The sequence below is a fragment of the Stegostoma tigrinum genome, chromosome 22 (genome assembly GCF_030684315.1).
Source record: "Stegostoma tigrinum isolate sSteTig4 chromosome 22, sSteTig4.hap1, whole genome shotgun sequence".
In the NCBI taxonomy this organism is placed as follows: Eukaryota; Metazoa; Chordata; class Chondrichthyes; order Orectolobiformes; family Stegostomatidae; genus Stegostoma; species Stegostoma tigrinum.
The window spans coordinates 54,710,299-54,731,629 of NC_081375.1; the positions used below are offsets into that span (position 1 = coordinate 54,710,299).

Sequence of the window (21,331 nt, forward strand, 5' to 3'; positions counted from 1 at the left end):
AGAAAATAGGGAGGTGGGTGGGGTAGGGAATAAATGATAGGATAGAGCCCAAAGAGAAAGACAGTTCGACAGACAAAGGAGTTGCTAACGATCAGGCTGGGAGGGTGAATAGTTGTTAATGGGGACTGTTAGTGACTAACAACAGGGGGTGTGTAATGGCAGGCTATGTGGTAACAAGGCCTGGTATGTGGGGTGGGGGCCTGGGACATGGGGGAGTTTAGGCCCTAATATAATTGAACTCAATATTGAGTCCGGAGGTCTTAAGGATCCCCAAGCGGAAAATGAGGTGTTGTTCCTCCAGCTTGAGCTGGGCTTCACTGAAACACTGTAGCAAGCCAGAGACAGAGACATTGGCCAGGGAGCAGGGTGGTGCATTGAAGTGGTAGGCAACAGGTAGTTCAGAGTCTTTTTTGCGAGCGGAACGTAGATGTTCTGCGAAGCGGTCACCAAGTCTATGCTTCGTTTCCTCAATGTAGAGGAGACCACATTGTGAGCAGCGAGTGCAGTAGACTAGATTCTTGGAAGTGCAGGTGAAGTGTTGCTTCACGTGCAAGGTATGTTTGGGCCCTTGGATACTGGGGAGGGAGGAGGTAAATGGGCAGGTGTTACATCTTCGCCGGTTACAGGGGAAGGCGCTGCAGAGCTGTGGGGAGATGTTGGGAGTGAAGGAGGTATTGACCGGGGTGTCCTGGAGGGAACAGTCCCTGCGGAAGGCGGATAAGGGATAGGAAGGGAATATGTGTCTGTTAAGAGCTGTTTCACCCACTGAGTGAAAGACAAGCACTGCACATTAATATAAGATGCAGAATAATTCTAAACGAATGTAACCATCCATTATCAAGGACAGTTTTGTCACTGACTGTCTTCATATTAACTGACTCTCGACATCTGCTGGCGATATTCCTAGGTTCTGTTACTGATTTTTACAGATAGCACAAACTAACCACAAACAGTAACTAAAGACAGGTGACACTGAACTGGTTAAGTAATATAATGGGTTAGGAGTAGGAGGGTTCTTTGGTTCAGTGGTAGTGTTTGTATCTCTGAGGCGGGAGACCCAAGTTCAAGTCCGCTACCTGAGGTGTGTAATACAAATATACGCAGGATGATTAGAAAATATCTAATGTAACCACAGAAAACAAGTCTAGATGTATAATTACTGAAAGTCCCCATGACCTGTAACTTTGTTTATAGAACATAGAACATAGAACAGTACAGCACAGAACAGGCCCTTCAGCCCACAATGTTGTGCCGACCATTGATCCTCATGTATGCACCCTCAAATTTCTGTGACCATATGCATGTCCAGCAGTCTCTTAAATGACCCCAATGACCTTGCTTCCTCAACTGCTGCTGGCAACGCATTCCATGCTCTCACAACTCTCTGCGTAAAGAACCTGCCTCTGACATCCCCTCTATACTTTCCACCAACCAGCTTAAAACTATGACCCCTCGTGCTAGCCATTTCTGCCCTGGGAAATAGTCTCTGGCTATCAACTCTATCTATGCCTCTCATTATCTTGTATACCTCAATTAGGTCCCCTCTCCTCCTCCTTTTCTCCAATGACAAGAGACCGAGCTCAGTCAACCTCTCTTCATAAGATAAGCCCTCCAGTCCAAGCAGCATCCTGGTAAACCTCCTCTGAACCCTCTCCAAAGCATCCACATCTTTCCTATAATAGGGCGACCAGAACTGGACGCAGTATTCCAAGTGCGGTCTAACCAAAGTTTTATAGAGCTGCAACAAAATCTCACGACTCTTAAACTCAGTCCCCCTGTTAATGAAAGCCAAAACACCATATGCTTTCTTAACAACCCTGTCCACTTGGGTGGCCATTTAAGGGATCTATGTATCTGCACACCAAGATCCCTCTGTTCGTCCACACTGCCAAGAATCCTATCCTTAATCCTGTACTCAGCTTTCAAATTCGACCTTCCAAAATGCATCACCTCGCATTTATCCAGGTTGAACTCCATCTGCCACCTCTCTGCCCATCTCTGCATCCTGTCAATGTGCCGCTGCAGCCTACAACAGCCCTCTATACTGTCAACGACACCTCCGACCTTTGTGTCGTCTGCAAACTTGCTGACCCATCCTTCAATCCCCTCGTCCAAGTCATTAATAAAAATTACAAACAGTAGAGGCCCAAGGACAGAGCCCTGTGGAACCCCACTCACCACTGACTTCCAGGCAGAATATTTTCCTTCTACTACCACTCGCTGTCTTCTGTTGGCCAGCCAATTCTGTATCCAAGCAGCTAAGTTCCCCTGTATCCCATTCCTCCTGACCTTCTGAATGAGCCTACCATGGGGAACCTTATCAAATGCCTTGCCGAAGTCCATATACACCACATCCACAGCTCGACCCTCATCAACGTTTCTAGTCACATCCTCAAAAAACTCGATAAGGTTTGTGAGGCATGACCTACCCCTCACAAAGCCGTGTTGACTGTATTTGATCAAGCCATGCTCTTCCAGATGGTCATAAATCCTATCCCTCAGAATCCTTTCTAACACCTTGCAGACGACAGATGTGAGGCTTACTGGTCTGTAATTGCCGGGGATTTCCCTATTTCCTTTCTTGAAGAGAGGAATTACATTTGCCTCTCTCCAGTCCTCAGGTACGACTCCAGTGGAGAGCGAGGATGCAAAGATCTTTGCAAGTGGCGAAGCAATTGCATTTCTCGCTTCCCAAAGCAGCCGAGGACAAATCTGGTCCGGGCCTGGCGACTTGTCAATCTTAATGTTTGACAAAATTTTCAGCACATCAGCTTCCTCTATCTCTATCCATTCCAGCATGCACACCTGCTCTTCAAAGGTTTCATTCACTACAAAGTTCGTTTCTTTCGTAAAGACAGAAGCAAAAAACTCATTTAGGGCTTCCCCTACCTCCTCAGACTCCACACACAAGTTCCCTATGCTATCCCTGATCGGCCCTACTCTTTCTTTGACCATTCTCTTATTCCTCACGTAAGTGTAAAATGCCTTTGTGTTTTCCCTGATTCCTTCTGCCAAGCCTTTCTCCTGGCTGTCCTCAGACCATTTTTGAGCTCCTTCTTTGCATGCGTGTAATCCTCTCTCGCTGAACTTGACCCTAGCTTCCTCCACCTTATGCAAGCTACCTTCTTCCTTTTCACAAGAAGCTCCACCGCTCTCGTCATCCAAGGTTCCTTTATCTTATCCCTTCTTGCCTGTCTCAGAGGGACATATTTACTCATCACTCGCAACAACTGTTCCTTAAACAGTCTCCACATGTCTATAGTCCCCTTACCATGGAACAACTGCTCCCAGTCCATGCTTCCTAACTCATGTCTAATCGCGTCATAGTTTCCTCTTCCCCAATTAAATATCCTCCCATTTTGCCTAATCCTCTCCTTCTCCATAGCTATGTAGAATGTGAGGCAGTTATGGTCACTATCACCAAAATGCTCTCCCACCACAAGATCTGATACCTGCCCCGGCTCGTTTCCGAGCACCAAGTCTAGAATGGCCTCTCCCCTCGTCGGCCTGTCAACGTACTGCATTAGGAAACCCTCCTCAACACACCTTACAAAAACAGCTCCATTCAAATCTTCTGCTCGAAGGAGGTTCCAATCAATATTAGGAAAGTTAAAGTCACCCATTACAACAACCCTACTGCGTCCACACTTTTCCAAAATCTGTCGACCTCTGCTTTCTTCAATCTCCCTGCTGCTATTGGGTGGCCTGTGGTAAACCCCTAACGAGGTGTCTGCTCCCTTGCTGTTCCTAATTTCCACCCATACTGACTCGGTAGGCAGATCTTCCTCGACAATGGAAGCTTCTGTAGCTGTGATACCCTCTCTGATTAGTAGTGCTACACCCCCTCCTCTTTTTCCCCCCTCCCTATTCTTTTTAAATGTTCTAAACCCTGGAACATCCAGCAACCATTCCTGCCCATGAGAAACCCATGTCTCTGTTATGGCCACAACATCATAGCACCAGGTACTGATCCATGCTCTAAGTTCATCACTTTTATTCCTGATACTCCTTGCATTAAAGCAAACACACTTTAACCGATCCCTTGGTTCCTTCCCACTAGCTGGTCTACCTCTTGCTACTGCCTCACCTGCATCAACTCTCACCTCTGGTATACAGCTCAGGTTCCCATCCCCCTGCCATACTAGTTTAAACCCTCTCGAACTACTCAAGCAAACCTTCCACCCAGGACATTGGTCCCCTTCCAGTTCAGATGCAACCCGTCCTTCTTGTACAGGTCCCACCTTCCCCAGAAGGCATCCCAATTATCTACATATCTGAAGCCCTCCCTCCTACACCAGCTGCGTAGCCACGTGTTCAGCTGCACCCGCTCCCTGTTCCTCACCTCGCTATCTCGTGGCACTGGTAGTAAACCAGAGAACACTACTCTGTTCGTCCTGCTCTGCAGCTTCCATCCTAACTCCCTGAAATCACTTTTTATATCCTCAATCCTATTTCTGGCTATATCATTTGTGCCAATATGTAACACGATTTCTGGCTGTTCGCCCTCCCGTTTTAGAACCTTATACACCCGATCGGAGATGTCTCGGACCCTGGCACCAGGGAGGCAACATACCTTCCGGGAATCCCGATCCTGACCACAAAATCTCCTGTCAATTCCCCTAACTATCGAGTCCCCGACCACGAGTACTTTTCTATTCTGCCCCCTTCCCTTCTTTGCCACAGTGTCAGGCTCAGTGCCAGAGAACTGACTACTATGGCTTCTTATAACTTCTTAAAGTCCAATTTCATTGGTGATCATCAACTTTTACACCCTGTTTTTCCGATATTGATTAATAACTATCCTTTTGCTTCTGTTACTGATTTCTGACTGTCCTATACCTTTGTTATTCATTCCAATCATAATTGTTATGTTCTGTACCTCTTTGCGAAGATAGAGCTTCCAAGGGATATTGACATATGAGAAGTAAACACTGGCTGTCTTCCTGTACAGATGTGTTTTGATATTTTCATCTTGTAAGAACACTGCCAAGATAAAGAGAAGATAAAATGTTCATTTCATGGCACTTCTCATGCCCTGCTGATGTCCCAAACTCGTTTAACTTAACTAACTGTGTATGAAAATACAGCAGCCAATCAATGAACCGTAAGATCACAAAAACAAAAATGAAGCATTCAGCATTTTTCAATATTTTCTCAATGTTGGTTGGGGATCAGCAAAGATGCCAGGAGAATTCTGCTTTTCTTTAAACAATGGTGTGGGATCTTTTACAGCTAACTAACATAGAAGCAAAACTGGCCTTGCACTTAATGTGAAGCTGGGTGAACACAGCAGGCCAAGCAGCATCTCAGGAGCACAAAAGCTGATGTTTCGGGCCTAGACCCTTCATCAGAGAGGGTCTAGGCCCGAAACATCAGCTTTTATGCTCCTGAGATGCTGCTTGCCCTGCTGTGTTCATCCAGCTTCACACTTTGTTATCTTGGATTCTCCAGCATCTGCAGTTCCCATTATTTCTTGCACTTAATGGTTCATCTTAAAAGAATCACCTTAAATAGTACAGTGCTGCCTGAGCATTGCACTGAAATGTCAACCTAAGCAATGTGGCAAACAATGCGTTTAAGCCCCCAAACATCTGTTTCAGAATAAGAGTGCCGCCCACTGACCCAAAGCTATTGAGTGAATGTGAAAAAGATGAGAGAGAAAATCTTTAGTTGCTAACAGCAGCAAGTTCAAACTCCCCCACCAACAAGTCTGAATTTAAAAATACAGTCAATAATCACAAAGGCTCTTTTTAAATGTTTCCATGAGATGTGAGTGTTACTGACAAGTTCAGCATTCGTTTTCCACCCTCAACTGATGGGCAACAAACGTTGCTGTTGCCAGTGACTTCTATCCAGTGAAAGAATTACTCAGAAGTGGTGAATTGCTTCTTGAACTGTTGCAGTCCACATGGCAAATGTACACCACAGGGCTGTCAGGGAGGCTACCCCCTGAAAAGGAGCAGTGACACATGCAGATGGTGGTGCTGCCATGTGCCTTGTCTTTCCGGTTGGTAGAAGTTGTGGTTTGTAGGTTTGGAAGGTGCTGTTGAGGAAACTTGGAGAGTTGCTGCTGATAACCTCGCTACTGTCTGCAGAGTGTGAATGTCTCATATCTTCTATTTCAAATATAATACAAAATCATGCTGAGTTGAGATCTATGCAGGAACATGATTTTATATGATATGACCTAATGCAGTCCAGTAAAATGTTTGATTACCCAAGCTTGTGGTATGTTGAATTCAATTAGTTGGTGAAAATCTGAAATTGAGAGCCAGTTATTGCAAAATGAAACTCTCATCAGTTGTCATTAAAACCCTTCTGCTTCACTGATGTTCTTTAGGAAAAAAAATCTGCTGTCCTTACTTGGCCTAGTCAACATGTGATTCCAGAACCACAGCAATCTGGTTGTTACTTAACTGCCCTCTGACATGGACTAACAAACCACTCACAGTTGTACCAAACTTCTCCAGGAAATCAAACAGGAATGTAAATGGACTGACCTCTCCAACCAGTATTGAATTGGCATCGAAAATGATAATCAGCAGCCCTAATGACCTTACAAAGTCCATCTAACAAACATCTGAGGACTTGTGCCAAACTCTGGAGAGCTGTTCCACAGACTAGTTAAGATACAGCCTGGCATCGCCTGTAAGGTATGATTGGCTGAGTATGCCTCTGATAGCCACCCATACATCCCAGTAACACAGTAGTGTACAGTTAGGAAAGAGTTGCCTACTGATTCCAGAACATTGAGACTGAACTCCATAAGTCTCATGACATCTGGAAATTTGCTTCACAATACCACTTAGCACCCTCTGTGGGTTGATAAATCAATGCTCTTCCATATTGAACACACTTGGAAGAAGCTGTAACAGTGGCAAGAGCACGGAATGAACTCCAGAAGAGGCCTTCAATGACTATCACCAAGAATAGCCCAGTGGCACCATTACAGACCTGGTTGGCTGAATCCTAAAGGACACATCTGTCAGGGTTTGTCTGTGGCAAATGATGAGGAAAGCAACAAGAGAGAAGCACCTACTATACCTCACTGACACTAATCTTTCTGCCCAGTGCATCTGTTCATAACTTTACAGGTAAGAATGACCACTGTACACTTCATTTTGGTAATGCTTGGACAGATTTGTAAATAAGGTGAAAAAAATAATAGAAATTGCTGGAGAAACTCAGGAGGTCTGGCAGCATCTGTGGAGAAAAAGCATGTTAACATTTCAAGTTCTGAACTGCTTTGAGACTTAAACCAGGAGTATTATTTATTCCTCACATCCAATCTCAAAGTGGTCTAACCAGACTTCTGTCTCTCTCACACACACACACACACACACACACACACACACACACACTTAAGCACACAGGGAAGAGACGATACAGGAAAGGAGTTTCATATTTATGACTGTTAAAATCACACAGCATAGTTATAGGAATATAGGAAGAGGAGTAGGTCCTCCAGATCCTTGTGCCTGTTCTATCATTCATTGAGATCTTGGCTAATCTGGCCCTTATCCTTGAATACTTTTGCTTAACAAAAATGCTCCCTTTTTCAGATTTAGAACTAACTGATCCAACATTCACTGCTGTTTGTGGAAGAGAGTTTCAGTCATCGACAACTCTTTGTATGTAGAATAACGTCTTCCCAGCATCTCTCCTGAATGTTCTGCCTTTAATTCTCAGACAATACTGTTATGAAGTTGTGTACGGTAATCGCGAATAGGAAGGCAGGAAGCGAGAATATGTTTGTAAATATAAAGATAAGGGACAACAATGTGTGGTCCCTTCAAGAGATAAAGTGCTTTTCTAACCTTAGAGGTTTATACAGAAAAAAAGTGTCTGTATGTAGCTGGAGATGTACAGCCAGTTCTAAAATGGAAAAATGTATCAATTGGCTGTGTGATTAGGCTTCTTTTGATGTTTTGGGAACTAGCTGGTCAATTAAGTTAAACAAAGCACTTAGTGATTGAATGCCAACTGAATTTAAATCTGATGGCTTTGACAGTTTCGGACTGCAAGAAAATTGATATATCATCCGGCATTTTTTGGGTTTTTAAAAATCAGGATGAGAGCGAACTGCCATCGGAGAAATAAGTACCTGGCTTTCACAAGAAATCACTAAGCTCTGCAAAAAAGCACCATCTATCTACAAAACGCACCACAATACTTCTAACTAAGAGTCTTCACAGAGAAAACTTCCATGACAGCAGGATCAGCAGAAGAAAGGTGTTTATGACTGGAGGGACAGTGGAGAAGGCAGAGCATCCGGAAGACACATTCTGTGTGAACTTTGAGAAACTAAGTTTTAATTTATTCTTTTTCTCACTACTTAGGTTGTATAAGTGGGACTTGTGTTAATAGCATACCAGTAGAATTTTGTTCAGTTCGGGAATAATTAGGACTCTAACCCTAACCCTAACCCTAACCCTAAACCTAACCTGGCACTTTTCCCTGCAACTGCAGGAAGTTCTACACCTGCCCCTACTTCTCCCCCATCACCCCCATCCCAGGCCCCAAGAAGACTTTTCACATCAAGCAGATGTTCGACTGCACATCTACTAATGTGATATACTGCGTTTGGTGTTCCCGTTGTGGCCTCCTCCATATTGGGGAAACCAATGGAGACTTGGGAACCGCTTTGCTGAACACCTCCGCTCGGTTCACTCTAAACAACTGCACCTCCCAGTCACAAACCATTTTCACTCCCCCTCCCATTCCTCAGATCACATGGGCCTCCTGCAGTGCCACGACGATGCCACCCGAAGGTTGCAGGAACAGCACCTCATATTCTGCTTGGGAACCCTGCAGCCCAATGGTATTAATGTGGACTTCACAAGCTTCAAAATCTCTCCTCCCCCTACTGCTTCCCAAAATCTGCCCAGCTTGGCCCTGCCTCCCTAATCTGTCCTTCCTCCCACCCGTCCCCTCCTCCCACCTCAACCCACCCCCATCTCCTAACTTCTAACCTCATCCCACCCCCTTGACCTGTCCGTGCTCCCCACCTACACTCACCTTTACTGGCTCCTCTATCCATCCTCCATCCTCCTCCCCCTCTCTCCTTACTTATTTCAGAATCCCCTTCCCCTCCCCCATTTCTGAAAAAGGGTCTAGGTCCGAAACGTCAGCTTTCCTGCTCCTCTGATACTGCTTGGCCTGCTGTGTTCATTCAGCTCTACACCTTGTTATCTCTTTGTTCACAGACTGTTTGGGTAATATTAATTCAGACCAAGTTGGTAGACAGGGCTAGTGAGATGGTTGCAGTGCTGTCAGGGAAGACGTCAGGAGACTATGAAGGAGTGAAGCAGGCTATTTTGAGCACCTATGAAATGGTACCAGAAGCACATAGACAATGGGTCGGAGATAAGGAAGCAGCCAGGTCAGGCTTATGTTGAGTTTGAAAGAATTAAACATAGCGACTTCGATAGATGGGTGACAACATTAAAGATGGAAAAGACATATGAGGATCTTAGAGATATTGTTCTGCAGGAGGAGTTTAAAAGCTCACTTCCAGAAATGATAAGAACTTGTGCTGAGGAACAGAAAGTTCAAACAGCAAGTAGAGTTACAGACATGGTGGATGGTGTTCATCAACACATTGGTGAATAAATCAAAGTTTAACTTCTGACAACAATTTCATTCCGTAAGGGATAGAAATTGGGAAAAAGGGAGGTCCTTCAATGTAATACAAAAGTTGACCACACTGGGAAAAGTTTACCACAGGTGAATAAAGAAACTCACGAAGGTGAAAAAGAGGTGGAAGGCCTCAGATATTTCCACTGTAATAGAGTAAGACACAATGAGAGGCATAGATAGAGTTGATAGCCAGAGACTATTTCCCAGGGCAGAAATGGCTAGCACGAGGGGTCATAGTTTTAAGCTGGTTGGTGGAAAGTATAGAGGGGATGTCAGAGGCAGGTTCTTTACGCAGAGAGTTGTGAGAGCATGGAATGCGTTGCCAGCAGCAGTTGTGGAAGCAAGGTCATTGGGGTCATTTAAGAGACTGCTGGACATGCATATGGTCACAGAAATTTGAGGGTGCATACATGAGGATCAATGGTCGGCACAACATTGTGGGCTGAAGGGCCTGTTCTGTGCTGTACTGTTCTATGTTCTATGTTCTATGTTCTATAAAGTCACAGTGCTAGTGGGCGACACGGTGGCTCAGTGGTTAGCACTGCAGCCTCACAGCGCCAGGGACCCGGGTTCGATCCCAGCCTCGGGTAACTATCTGTGCGGAGTTTACACATTCTCCCCGTTTCTGCGTGGGTTTCCTCCCACAGTTCAAAGATGTGCAGGCTAGGTGGATCGGCCTTCCAAAATGCCCGTAGTGTTCGGGGGTGTGTGGGTTATAGGGGGTTGGGTCTGGGCGGGATGCTCCAAGGGGCAGTGTGGACTTGTTGGGCCAAAGGGACTGTTTCTACACTGTAAGGAATCTAATCTAGTGGTTTAAGAAAGGCACTGGGATAAAGGATGTGGTAAAAAAAGCTAAACCAGTGGGATGAGTTGAGGCAGTCAAGAAAATCCCAAAAGAAGTCAAGGAGCTGCAGGAGAGAGCTCAGCCTAGTCATGGGGCTGAATAGTGAGATGGTTCCTGATATCTACAAAAACGTCACCTCTGTCAGTAAGGTTACTCAGTAAGAATAGGGGCAGAAGTTAAAGAAGTTACAATATTGAAGCTAACCTGTCTCTAACAGTAAGAGATGAAAGTATTTGCACTCTTTCTGAAATGTTATTCGAGAGAGCGGTAATCTGTGGAATAAATGGAGAGAGATTTAGTGTTCCCCCCGTGTAAGATAAGGCTGGAAAGCCCAATCAAGACTGAGAAAGTGACAGTGGGAGTAATTGAAAGAGTATCTATTCCAGGAATGCAGTTTGTTCTTGGAAACGACTCAGCTGGATCAAAGGAGTGAAGCACCTTGTGGTGGAGAAGCTGAAGGAAAACCAGGGAACTGAGGAGTTGAAATAAAAAAAATCCTGTTTGATGAAATGCCAAAGGATAAACCTGAACAGGTAGAAGATCAGGCAAAGGTGTATAGACCTGCAAGATTACTAGAGTTAGAACAAAAAGATGAGACGATAGAAGGTTTATATCATTAAGCCTACACAGAAAAGGAATCAGAATGTATTCCCAAAAGTTATTATCTTAAGGATAGAATCCTAAAGCAAAAATGGAGATTGCGGCTGGTTAGTGCAGATGAGAAATGGGTGTAAGTTCACCAGATTGTGTTGCTGGTAACATACAGACAGGAAGTATTGCGGGTAGCACATGAGTTACCTGTAGAAGGTCATCTAGGAGTGAGGGAGACTCAGGACAAGTTACAGAACTATTTCTATTGGCCTGGATTGCATAAGGATGTGGTTGAATTTTGCCAGACCTGTCATACATGCCACGGCAATAATAAAACCAGACCCTTTGATCCCAATTCCTGCATTTGAAGAACCTTTCACACTGGTTATGATTGATTATGTAGGTCCCCTCCCTAAAACCAAAAGTGGGGAACCCATATTTGCTAATCATAATGGATGTGCCTACCAGGTTTGCAGAGGCAATTCCGTTACGGAATTTCAAGGCATAAAAAGGTTGTGGAGCAGTTGTTTGCTTTCTTTACCCATTATGGATTCAGTCAGACCAAGGGTCCAGTTTTACTGCCAAACTATTTAAGGAGGTCATGGATAGTTTAGGCACCCAACACTTTAAATCAAGTGTATACCATCCTGAATCACATGGACCATTGGAAAGGTGGCATCACATCCTAAAGGCAAGCTGAGGGCATATTGCCAGGATTACCCAAATGATTGGGATAAAGAAATCCCATTTATATTATTTGACATTAGAGATACTCCAAATGAATCAGTTTAATCCATTTGTGTTGATATTCGGACACAAAGTAAGAGGGCCTTTAAAATCGAATAAGGAAAAGTTGATAAGTCCCAAAGTTAGCGATCACATGATTGGATTATATATCTGAGGTGAGGGAAAGATTAAACAGAATAGGTGAATTAGCTAGACAACATTTGAAAGTGGCACAGCATCTAATGAACAAGAAATAGATAAGAAATCTAAAATTTGTACGTTTGCCATTGAGGATAAAATATTGGAGCTGTTGACAGTGGTATAAGGTCTCTTCAAAGCAAGGTTTAGTATAATTATCAGGTTGATAAGAAGTTGAGTCAGGTGAATTATCTGGTTAAAATGCCAGATAGGAAAATACTTTATCAGGGATGCCATGTGAATATGCTGAAATCTTGCTACGACAGGGACAGGAACCGAATAAACAGGCATTAGTTACTGTCATGCAGAGTAAGGAATCGAATCCAGAAGATTTGGATTTTGAGTTAAATAATGAGGAAATCCTTGGGGAATAGGAGAGGATAGTGAGCTATCTGTCTTAGGACATTCGCTCTAATATTTGCTCCCTCCACCACAGACCCAAAGTGAAGCAACCATGGATACAAATTTGGCTGAGTGATAGGAACCAGTGGGAAGCAGTCAGTGGATATTTTCCAGGCTTGAGAAAGATTTATAATAGAGTTCCCTGGCAATTAGATCAATGCAGCTAGAGCCATCAAGCAGGGGCAGAGCATGTCCTTTCATGAAGAGAAAAGAAAAACAGTTCAGCCACATTAGTCACAGAGCTTGAGATTTACTGATGTATTGATGATATAATACTGGCACATCCAGCAACATCCATATCTCATGAAAAATATCACAAAATATGTGCTTGATCTTACCTTCCTCTCTCTTTTGTGGAACTGGGGGGAGTTGAAATTCACTGGTAGATGTTGATGCTGGTGAGCAACCAGGTGGAGGAGGTGGGGGAGGTGGTGGCAGTGAAGGCCCTTCTGGTGGTGGAGCATATATCTTTGAAAGTTGGTCCTGAATTGAAGGCTGTGAAGGTAGAGGATGACGATGTGGTTTCGGCGCTAGTTTAGGTGGAGCCTTTGTAGCTTTTGTTTCCTTTCTGACACCATCCTACAACAGAAATAATCAAGAGCTTAGAGAAAATACTGATCTCCTTGACAACCTTTTAGTTGCATTTGCTTTCCTCAAAGACTCAGCGTAACTACATTATATCAATACATCAGTAAATCACAAGCTCTGTGACTAATGCGGCTGACTGCTTTTCTCTTCCTGAAAGGACGTGCTCTGCCCCTGCTTGATGTCTCTCGATGCATTGACCTGATCTCCAGGGAACTCTATTATAAATCTTTCTCAAGCCTGGAAAATATCCATTGACTGCTTCTCACTGGTTCCTATCACTCAGCCAATTTTATATCCATGGTTGCTCCTTTTACACTATGACCTGTAGCTTTTTGTATGAGGCACTGTATCAAATGCTTTCTGAAGGTCCACGCACACCACACCCACAGCATTACCATCACTCCTCTTTGTTACCTCATTAAAAATCTTCAGCAAGTTGGTTAAACATTCCTTTTGGAAATCCATGCTGGCTCTTCTTAATTAACCTACCTTTTTCTATGTGACTACTAATATTATCCTAAATAATTGTCTCTCGAGGCTTCCCCACCACTGAAGTTAAACCTAACTGCTGGGCTTATGCTTCTGAACAAGACCATAGTGATTACAATTCTCAGTCTTCTGACACCTCACTGAAGGTTAGGGAAGACCGAAATATTATGGCCAGCGGTCCCGCAATTTCAACCCATACTTCACTCAAAATCCTTGAATAAATCTAATCTGGTTCCAGTGCCTTACACCAACACTCAGTCTTGATTTGTTCATGTGATAGATTTTCTTCCTCTGTCATTGTGGTCAGGGTAACATCATCCTCTTTGGTAAAGACCATTTTTTTCTTGCCTTTCCACAACTATTAGTTACCAAGGAGAGGGACATGACAGGTGTTGAGGTTAGGGATGGATGTTTGCTTACTCTAGGTCAAATTGACATAAGGAAGGAGGAAGTGTTGGGTATCCTAAAAGACATTAAGGTGGACAAGTCCCCTGGTCCTAATGGGATCTATCCCAGGTTATTGAGGGAAGCGAGGGAGGAAATAGCCAGGACCTTAACAGATATCTTTGTAGCATCCTTAGGCACGAGTGAGGTCCCAGAGGACTGAAGACTTGCTAATGTTGTCACCTTGTTTAAGAAGAGTAGCAAGGATAATCCAGGTAATTATCGACCGGTGAGTCTGACATCAGTGGTTGGGAAGCTACTGGAGAAAATACTGAGGGATAGGATCTATTACCATGTGGAAGAAAATGGGCTTATCAGTGATAGGCAACAGGGTTTTGTTCAGGGAAGGTCATGTCTTACCAACTAAATAGAATTCTTTGAGGACGTGACCAAGCTGATAGATGAGGGAAAGCTTGTAGATGTCATATACATGGACTTCAGTAAGGCGTTTGATATGGTTCCCCATGGTAGGCTGATGGAGAAAGTGAAGTCACATGGGGTCCAGGGTGTGCTAGCTAGATGGCTAAAAAAACTGGCTGGGTAACAGGAGACAGAGGGTAGTAGAAGAAGGGAGTTTCTCAAATTGGAGACCTGTGATTAGTGGTGTTCCACAGGGATCTGTGCTGGGACCACTGTTGTTTGTGATATACATAAATGATTTGGAGGAAGGTGTAGGTGGTCTGATCAGCAAGTTTGCAGATGACACTAAGATTGGTGGAGTAGCAGATAGTGAAGGGGACTGTCAGAGATTACAGCAGAATATAGATAGACTGGAGAGTTGAGCAGATAAATGGCAGATGGAGTTCAATCCGGGCAAATGCAAGGTGACGCATTTTGGAAGATCAAATTCAAGGGCGAACTATACAGTAAATTGAAAAGTCCTAGGGAAAATTGATGAATACAGAGATCTGGGTGTTCAGGTCCATTGTTCCCTGAAGGTGACAACGCAGATCAATAGGGTGGTCAAGAAGGCATGTGGCATGCTTTCCTTCATTGGGCGGGGTATTGAGTACAAGAGTTGGCAGGTCATGTCACAGTTGTATAGGACTTTGGTTCGGCCACATTTAGAGTACGGTGTACAGTTCTGGTCGCCACATTACCAACAGGATATGGATGCTTTGGAGAGGGTGCAGAGGATGTTCACCAGGATGTTGCCTGGTGTAGAGGGTGCTAGCTATGAAGAGAGGTTGAATAGATTAGGATTATTTTCATTAGAAAGACGGAGATTGAGGGCGGACCTGATTGAGGTCTACAAAATCATGAGGGGTATAGACAGGGTGGATAGCAAGAAGCTTTTTCCCATAGTGGGGGACTCAGTTACTAGGGGTCATGAGTTCAAAGTGAGAGGAGGAAAGTTTAAGGGAGATATGCGTGGAAAGTTCTTTACGCAGAGGGTGCTGGGTGCCTGGAACGCGTTGTCAGCGGAGGTGGTAGACGCAGACACGTTAGCGTCTTTTAAGATATATCAGGATAGGTGCATGGATGGGCGGGGAGCAAATGGACAAAGACCCTTAGAAAATAGATGACAGGTTAGACAGAGGATCTCGATCGGCGCAGGCTTGGAGGGCTGAAGGACCTGTTCCTGTGCTGTAATTTTCTTTGTTCTATCTAGTTTACATCTCTACCACTCCTTTACCACCATTTGCATTCCATTCGTCTTATGCTCTGGGCACCCACACCAACTGTTGCACTCACTCTTCCTCCTTCCCCACCGCAGTCAACAGCATTAAAAAAAAAACATATTTTTCAGCCCCAGGCAGTTCTGCAGGAGTATCAGATAAGACTCAAAATGTGTGATGTTTCCCTTTCCAGAGATGCTTTAAAACCTGTTGAATATTTCCAGCTTTTTCTGTTTTTATTTCAGATTCTCAGCATCTGCAGTATTTTAATTTTATTGCAAAGGTACACTATCCTTACAAGTTTATGTGATTTATAAAATGTCACCTCTTCTCTACACTAAGTTCTCTCAAGGTGGTGACTTGAAAGAAATTCAGGGATTTGCATATACATATTAATCAATTCAAACCTTTGAACTGATTGCAGATTTAACAACATCTTAGGAACAAAAACAGAAGTTGTTAGGAGAGGATTGTGAGGAAGGGTCATTGGGCAAGAAACATTAACTCTGATTTTTTTTCACGATGCCTGCCAGACTTGCTGAATTTTTCCTGCAATGTCCGTTTTTGTTCCTGATTTACAGCATCTGTAGTTTTTTCAGTTTTTATTTAACAGCATCTTAGGTTTGTTTAATACATCCTCATCAGTTGTGTGACCCTTTGATCTTTTACTAATAAATTCTGTAACTGATATCACCTCTCTCACTGACACTTGAAGGAGAAAGGCTTTGAAAGCTTTATGTTTTCAAATAAACCTGTTGGACCATAACCTGGTGTTGTTTGATTCCTGACCTTGTCCACCCCAGTACCACATTGTCACCTCCACATCATCACTACACCTCAGGCAAGGGGAGAGTTTGAGAATGAGAGTCTTTTATAGTAACTTTCACTGATGTGGGCATTGAACCCACACTTTTAGCATCACACATTAGCAAACCAACTGAGCTAAACTGACCCCCACTTACCTCTATCTCAGTGGGAGAAGCTGATTCTCTCATTCCTAAAAGAGATAATGCCTCATCCTTGGGATTGCTTTTCTTCAGGAATGGTTTTGCTGACCTCCTATAGCAGTGGAAGATAAACATTAGATGTATGGTCCAACAGGTCAATGTACATTGAACAACCAATGCAAAGCCAGTCACCTGATTGATTCCATTCAAGGATCAGGATATTTTAAGTTGCAAATAAAATAAGAGACTGGGCATTCATGAAACATATAGTTTGCTTTGTTTTAAAAAGTAGCAATAAAGAAAACAGACATTCTTTGCATCAATAGCAAACATGTCCAGCTCAAGGGGAATATTTTGACTTAGAAATTCAATGACACCAAATCTGATATAAAACATGTGCAAAAGTGTCCAGTAGTGCCCAACAAGTGGAACCCCTTTCTTCCATTCCAATCTATAAGCCGTACGTTGAACTCTTATTTAACTTCAACTGATTTCTTCATGGCTCAGGAAATAATCCAGAGATTATCCACTTCTTATTAATAAACTAGAGGTTATTACCTATGAGATTCTGCTTTCTAAGTAGATCCTACCATACTTATCTTCTCGAAATAGATTCGCTAAGGGGAGGTGGGGTGGAGTTGTACCGCTCGTTCATGGAGGCACCGAAAGAGCTGTTGCTGATATATTATTGTCTTTACATCTGCAAACAAATTCTTTAAAGCTAGCTTCAAATAAATGGCTCACAATGCAACTCCTGATGCAGGATTCCAGGAGAAAAGGTGAAACATACCTATGATCATATTCCTTTCCCAATCACTGACCCTCCCAAATTGCTGCTGCTACTCCAATTGCTTCTTCTGGCCAATTTGTGTACCTCTTCCTTGGATCTAGTGCTATCTCTAATTTTCCTTATAAGCTATGGTTTGGCTACATTTCCCATTTTACTTTTCTTCCAGATGGAAATAAACAATTGTTGTAATTTCTCCATGCACTGTTTGAATGTTTGCCATTGCCTACCCAAATTAATCCCTTTAAGTAACTTTCCCCAATTTATTACTGCCAGCTTAAGCCTCATACCATTGTAGTTTCCTCTATTTAGATTCAAGACCCTAGTTGTGGAATCATCTACGTCACTCTCCACCTTGACGAGGAATTCCAGCAAATTATGTTTGCTAATTGCCAAAGGGCCTTAAACAGCCACGTTGCCAATTATTCCTTTCTCGTTACATAATACACAGTCTTGAAAGGGGATCTCATAGAGACTTATAAAATTCTAACAGAGCTGGACAGGGTAGGTGCAGGGAGGATATTCCTGATGGTCGGTGTATCCAGAATCAGGGGTCACAATATGTGGATTTGGGGTACGCAATTTAGGATGGAGAGGAGGAGACATTTTTTCATTCAAATAGTGGTGAGGATGTGGCGTTCATTACCATAGGAAGTATTTGATGCCAAAACATTGAATGTATTCAAAAGGCAACTAGATGTAGCACTTCGAGCGAATGGGATCAAAGGTTATGGGTAGAAAGAAAGATTGGATTATTGAGTTGGACAATCAGCCATGATCATGAAGAATGGGGAAGCAGGCTCTAAAGGCCAAATGGCCTCCTCTTGCTCCCATCTTCTATATTTTAATGTTTCTATGTTCTCTGGTTGTTTCCTCAATGTATTGGTCCAGAAATCCATCCGATATACTGTTTTGTGATTAATGTCATTTGTACAATCTATATTGAGATTAAATTCATCCATAATTACAGATGTTCTTTATTGCACATTTCTTTACTTTCATTTTTAATGCTGTTCCCAACATCACCTCTACAGTTTTACCCCTTGGTGTTCCTCAGCTTTATCCAGATTGATTCCTCATGGTCAGAGCTTATATTCTTTCTTGCTATTGCATTGACTTCCTCTTTAACCATCAATGCAAATCTACTACCTTTTCATTTCTGTCTGCTCTTTCTAAATACTGAATACCCCTAGATGATCAGTTCCCATCATTGGTCACCATGAGTGACTTCCCCTCCAAGTCACTCACCGTCCAGACTTAGAAATATATCCTTCACTGTCGCTGGGGTCAAAGTCCTAAAATTACCTCCCTAAAGGCATTGTGAGTCAACTGACACCATGTGGATTGCAGAGGCCCGAGGATGTGGCTCATCATCACATTCTCAGGGGCAGCTAGGGAGGGGCACAAAATGCCAGCCAGAGATGCTCATATCCCATGAGTGAATAAAAAAAAACCCTGCAGCCATTTCTCTGTATTCCCAACTGTACCATACCTGTTTTCATCTATTTGTGCAATTACTTCATCCCCTTTATTGCTAGTTCTCTGTGCTTTAAGGAACAAAGCCTTAAGGCATGTCTTTTTAACATCACTGATCCTATTCCCATTTTTTTCACTGTGGCCCTGTTTGATCCTAACCCATGCAACCCTAATTTCTCAGTCATTCTCTCCCTGCCCCAGGTGTACCTGTCCCCCACTGGGGACACAGTGACCTAAACTATAACTATCTGTGGCTGTCCAGTTGGTGCAGCAAATGAGATGCGAATGAGACCAATACGAATACCAAGAGTCTGTGGCCCACTTACTCCAGTGAGGGGGTTCACTTCTGTGGCACCTCATGTCAACAGGCTGGAGAAACCAACTTCTCAGAGTCTCCGTGGCCAAAATAAAGGGGCTAAGGGGAGGGAAGGTCAGGTGTGAGTTCCTAATGGATATGCCTGAGCCACCTGCCTCTTTGGGCCCTCTGGTTTCAAATGTTTTGCTTACCTCCATTTGGAGGCACCAGTCTTGATCCCTGACCTTCCTCAGCATTACTCACCTCTCCTGAGTATTGTCTAGTGTTTACAGTCTAAGAATGTGGACATTCTGCTCTATGCTCTCACCTGACAGGTTGGTAGAGAGGTGGAGGTTGTTTTGGCTGGCTCTGGTACAATTTAATTATTTCCTTGATGTTCTGACTAGGTTCTGGTCTTGTGTTGCTCTGGATGAGCTTCACTTCCTCTGGTTCTGTTGGTTCTTCTTCTGTCTTCTGTTCTTTCTCTTTTTCCTTGTCTTTCTGCTTTGCGTCTTTGGTGGACTCTTCTGGAGGAGGGCTCACTTTAGGAATAAGTACAGTGTTTCATCTGAAGCTTGTCAAAAGTAACAATATTCAATATATTCTATAAAGGCAAACCCTAGAGTTGGTGTTATTCTATCGCAGTGTTTCAATGAATGACTGAATGGGCCAAAAGATGAGGGAACTGGTTTATTGTAACAATCTGCTGCAACACCAGTAACTTTGTTTAACAGCACTTCAGGGCAAACTGACTTCAAACAGCAGCTCAACACTTATTAACTGAAAGGCCAGCTGTTAGAGAAAACAGTGGCGAAGGGCTTTCTGACTCTGAGATGACTTAGGAAGGTTTGAATTTTGAAACTTTGCAGTCTACACAATTCCCAGAACTGCATAAGGAGTACTAAATTAACACAATGATTCAAATTATTCCATTTGGAATTTAAAAACAGCTAAAACATTTTGATTGTTTATCAGAATTATTTCAATAAAATCTAGATGGCAAAACTATACTGAATGTTGTTTGAAGTGTGTGGGATAAGTGGGAAGAATATACTAGTAATAAGAATATTAAAATGTTGTGTTTGGATGGATAGTACAAGATATATAGCAAAAAGGACCAAAATCCAATTTAGCTTTTTCTTGGTCTGGAGGTGCATTGATGTGCACCAGAGGTCACTCAAAATTTAGCCACAGATTGTTGTCCTTCTGCAGAACAATTGGGCATCAAGAGAATGAATTAGCCTGGTTGTCTTCCTGGCAACAAGGCATTTGGCAATTCAGGAGTTGTGAATTGCTTTCCTCGGCTCCACATCCTGTTAACTATTTAACTTTTATTAAACTTCCTTTTTAGCAGCTGCTCCACATGGTCCCATGAAGGGACTATGTTTCCGAAGCATTGGCACAGGCCCTAGGCAGCCCAATTTCAGGACTGAGGCCTCTAACAATTGTTAAGCTTCCTATTTGTCCACGTAAAAGGCCTAACCCCCTGTTCAGACAAGGGCTGTTGATGGAACAGAATCTTTACCAATAAGACACATTTCTGTCATGCAATCTGTGCCATGTAAGGTGTCTGTGTTGTATCACCTGGTTTCTGCCAGTCTACTTCTAATGGGTTATCCATGAGAAAGATTTTAAGTATGTTGCTGCTTGTAACTATAGCAATGAACCAGTAATTAAACAGTTGCCCTGATTCCAGGTGTCAGATTTCACAATTTACACCGGTCTATGCAAGTAAGTGCACAGCCCAGCCAAATTTACTAATGTCACCTCCTGAGATGAGACTCAGAGACAAGACCACACCTATATCCACTCTCACCCCTCAGTAAGAGTTGTTGCCCTCAGAATAGAAGACAGGGAAACTGGAAAGGTGAAACATCTCAGAGATAGTAACAACTGCTGATGCTGGAGTCAGAGATAACATAGCGTGGAGCAGGCCAGGCAGTATCAGAGAAGCAGGAAAGTTGACATTTCGGGTTGGGACCCTACTTCAGAAATGGGGAGAGGAAGGGAGCTCAGAAATAAATAGGGACAGGAGGGGTGGGACTGGGAAGGTAGGTGGGATGGTGATAGGTGAGTGCATGTAGGGAGTGGTGGGGATTGGTCAGTGAGGTAGGAGGAGTGGATAGGTGGGAGACAAGATGGGCAGGTTGTGTCAGGTCAAGGAGGCGGAGATAAAAAGGAGGGTTGGCCATGGGATGTGGTCGGGGGTGGGGAGATTTTGAAACCACACTCCTGGCCTCATCCCATTACCAACCCTCCCTATCATCCTCACCTCTTTGACCTGAT

The 21,331-nt window shown here is 43.4% G+C and overlaps 1 protein-coding gene across 1 annotated transcript in view; it reads right to left on the reverse strand.

The window, feature by feature from the left end:
• Positions 1-21,331, reverse strand: part of myo15b (myosin XVB) — a 278,965-nt gene that overhangs the window by 63,728 nt on the left and 193,906 nt on the right. The window contains exons 34-37 of the mRNA XM_059653562.1: positions 19,374-19,587; positions 16,503-16,599; positions 12,739-12,979; positions 4,880-4,983 (exon numbers count right to left, since the gene is read on the reverse strand). Coding sequence (XP_059509545.1) covers positions 4,880-4,983; positions 12,739-12,979; positions 16,503-16,599; positions 19,374-19,587 — 656 coding nt within the window. The remainder of the gene's footprint in view (positions 1-4,879; positions 4,984-12,738; positions 12,980-16,502; positions 16,600-19,373; positions 19,588-21,331) is intronic.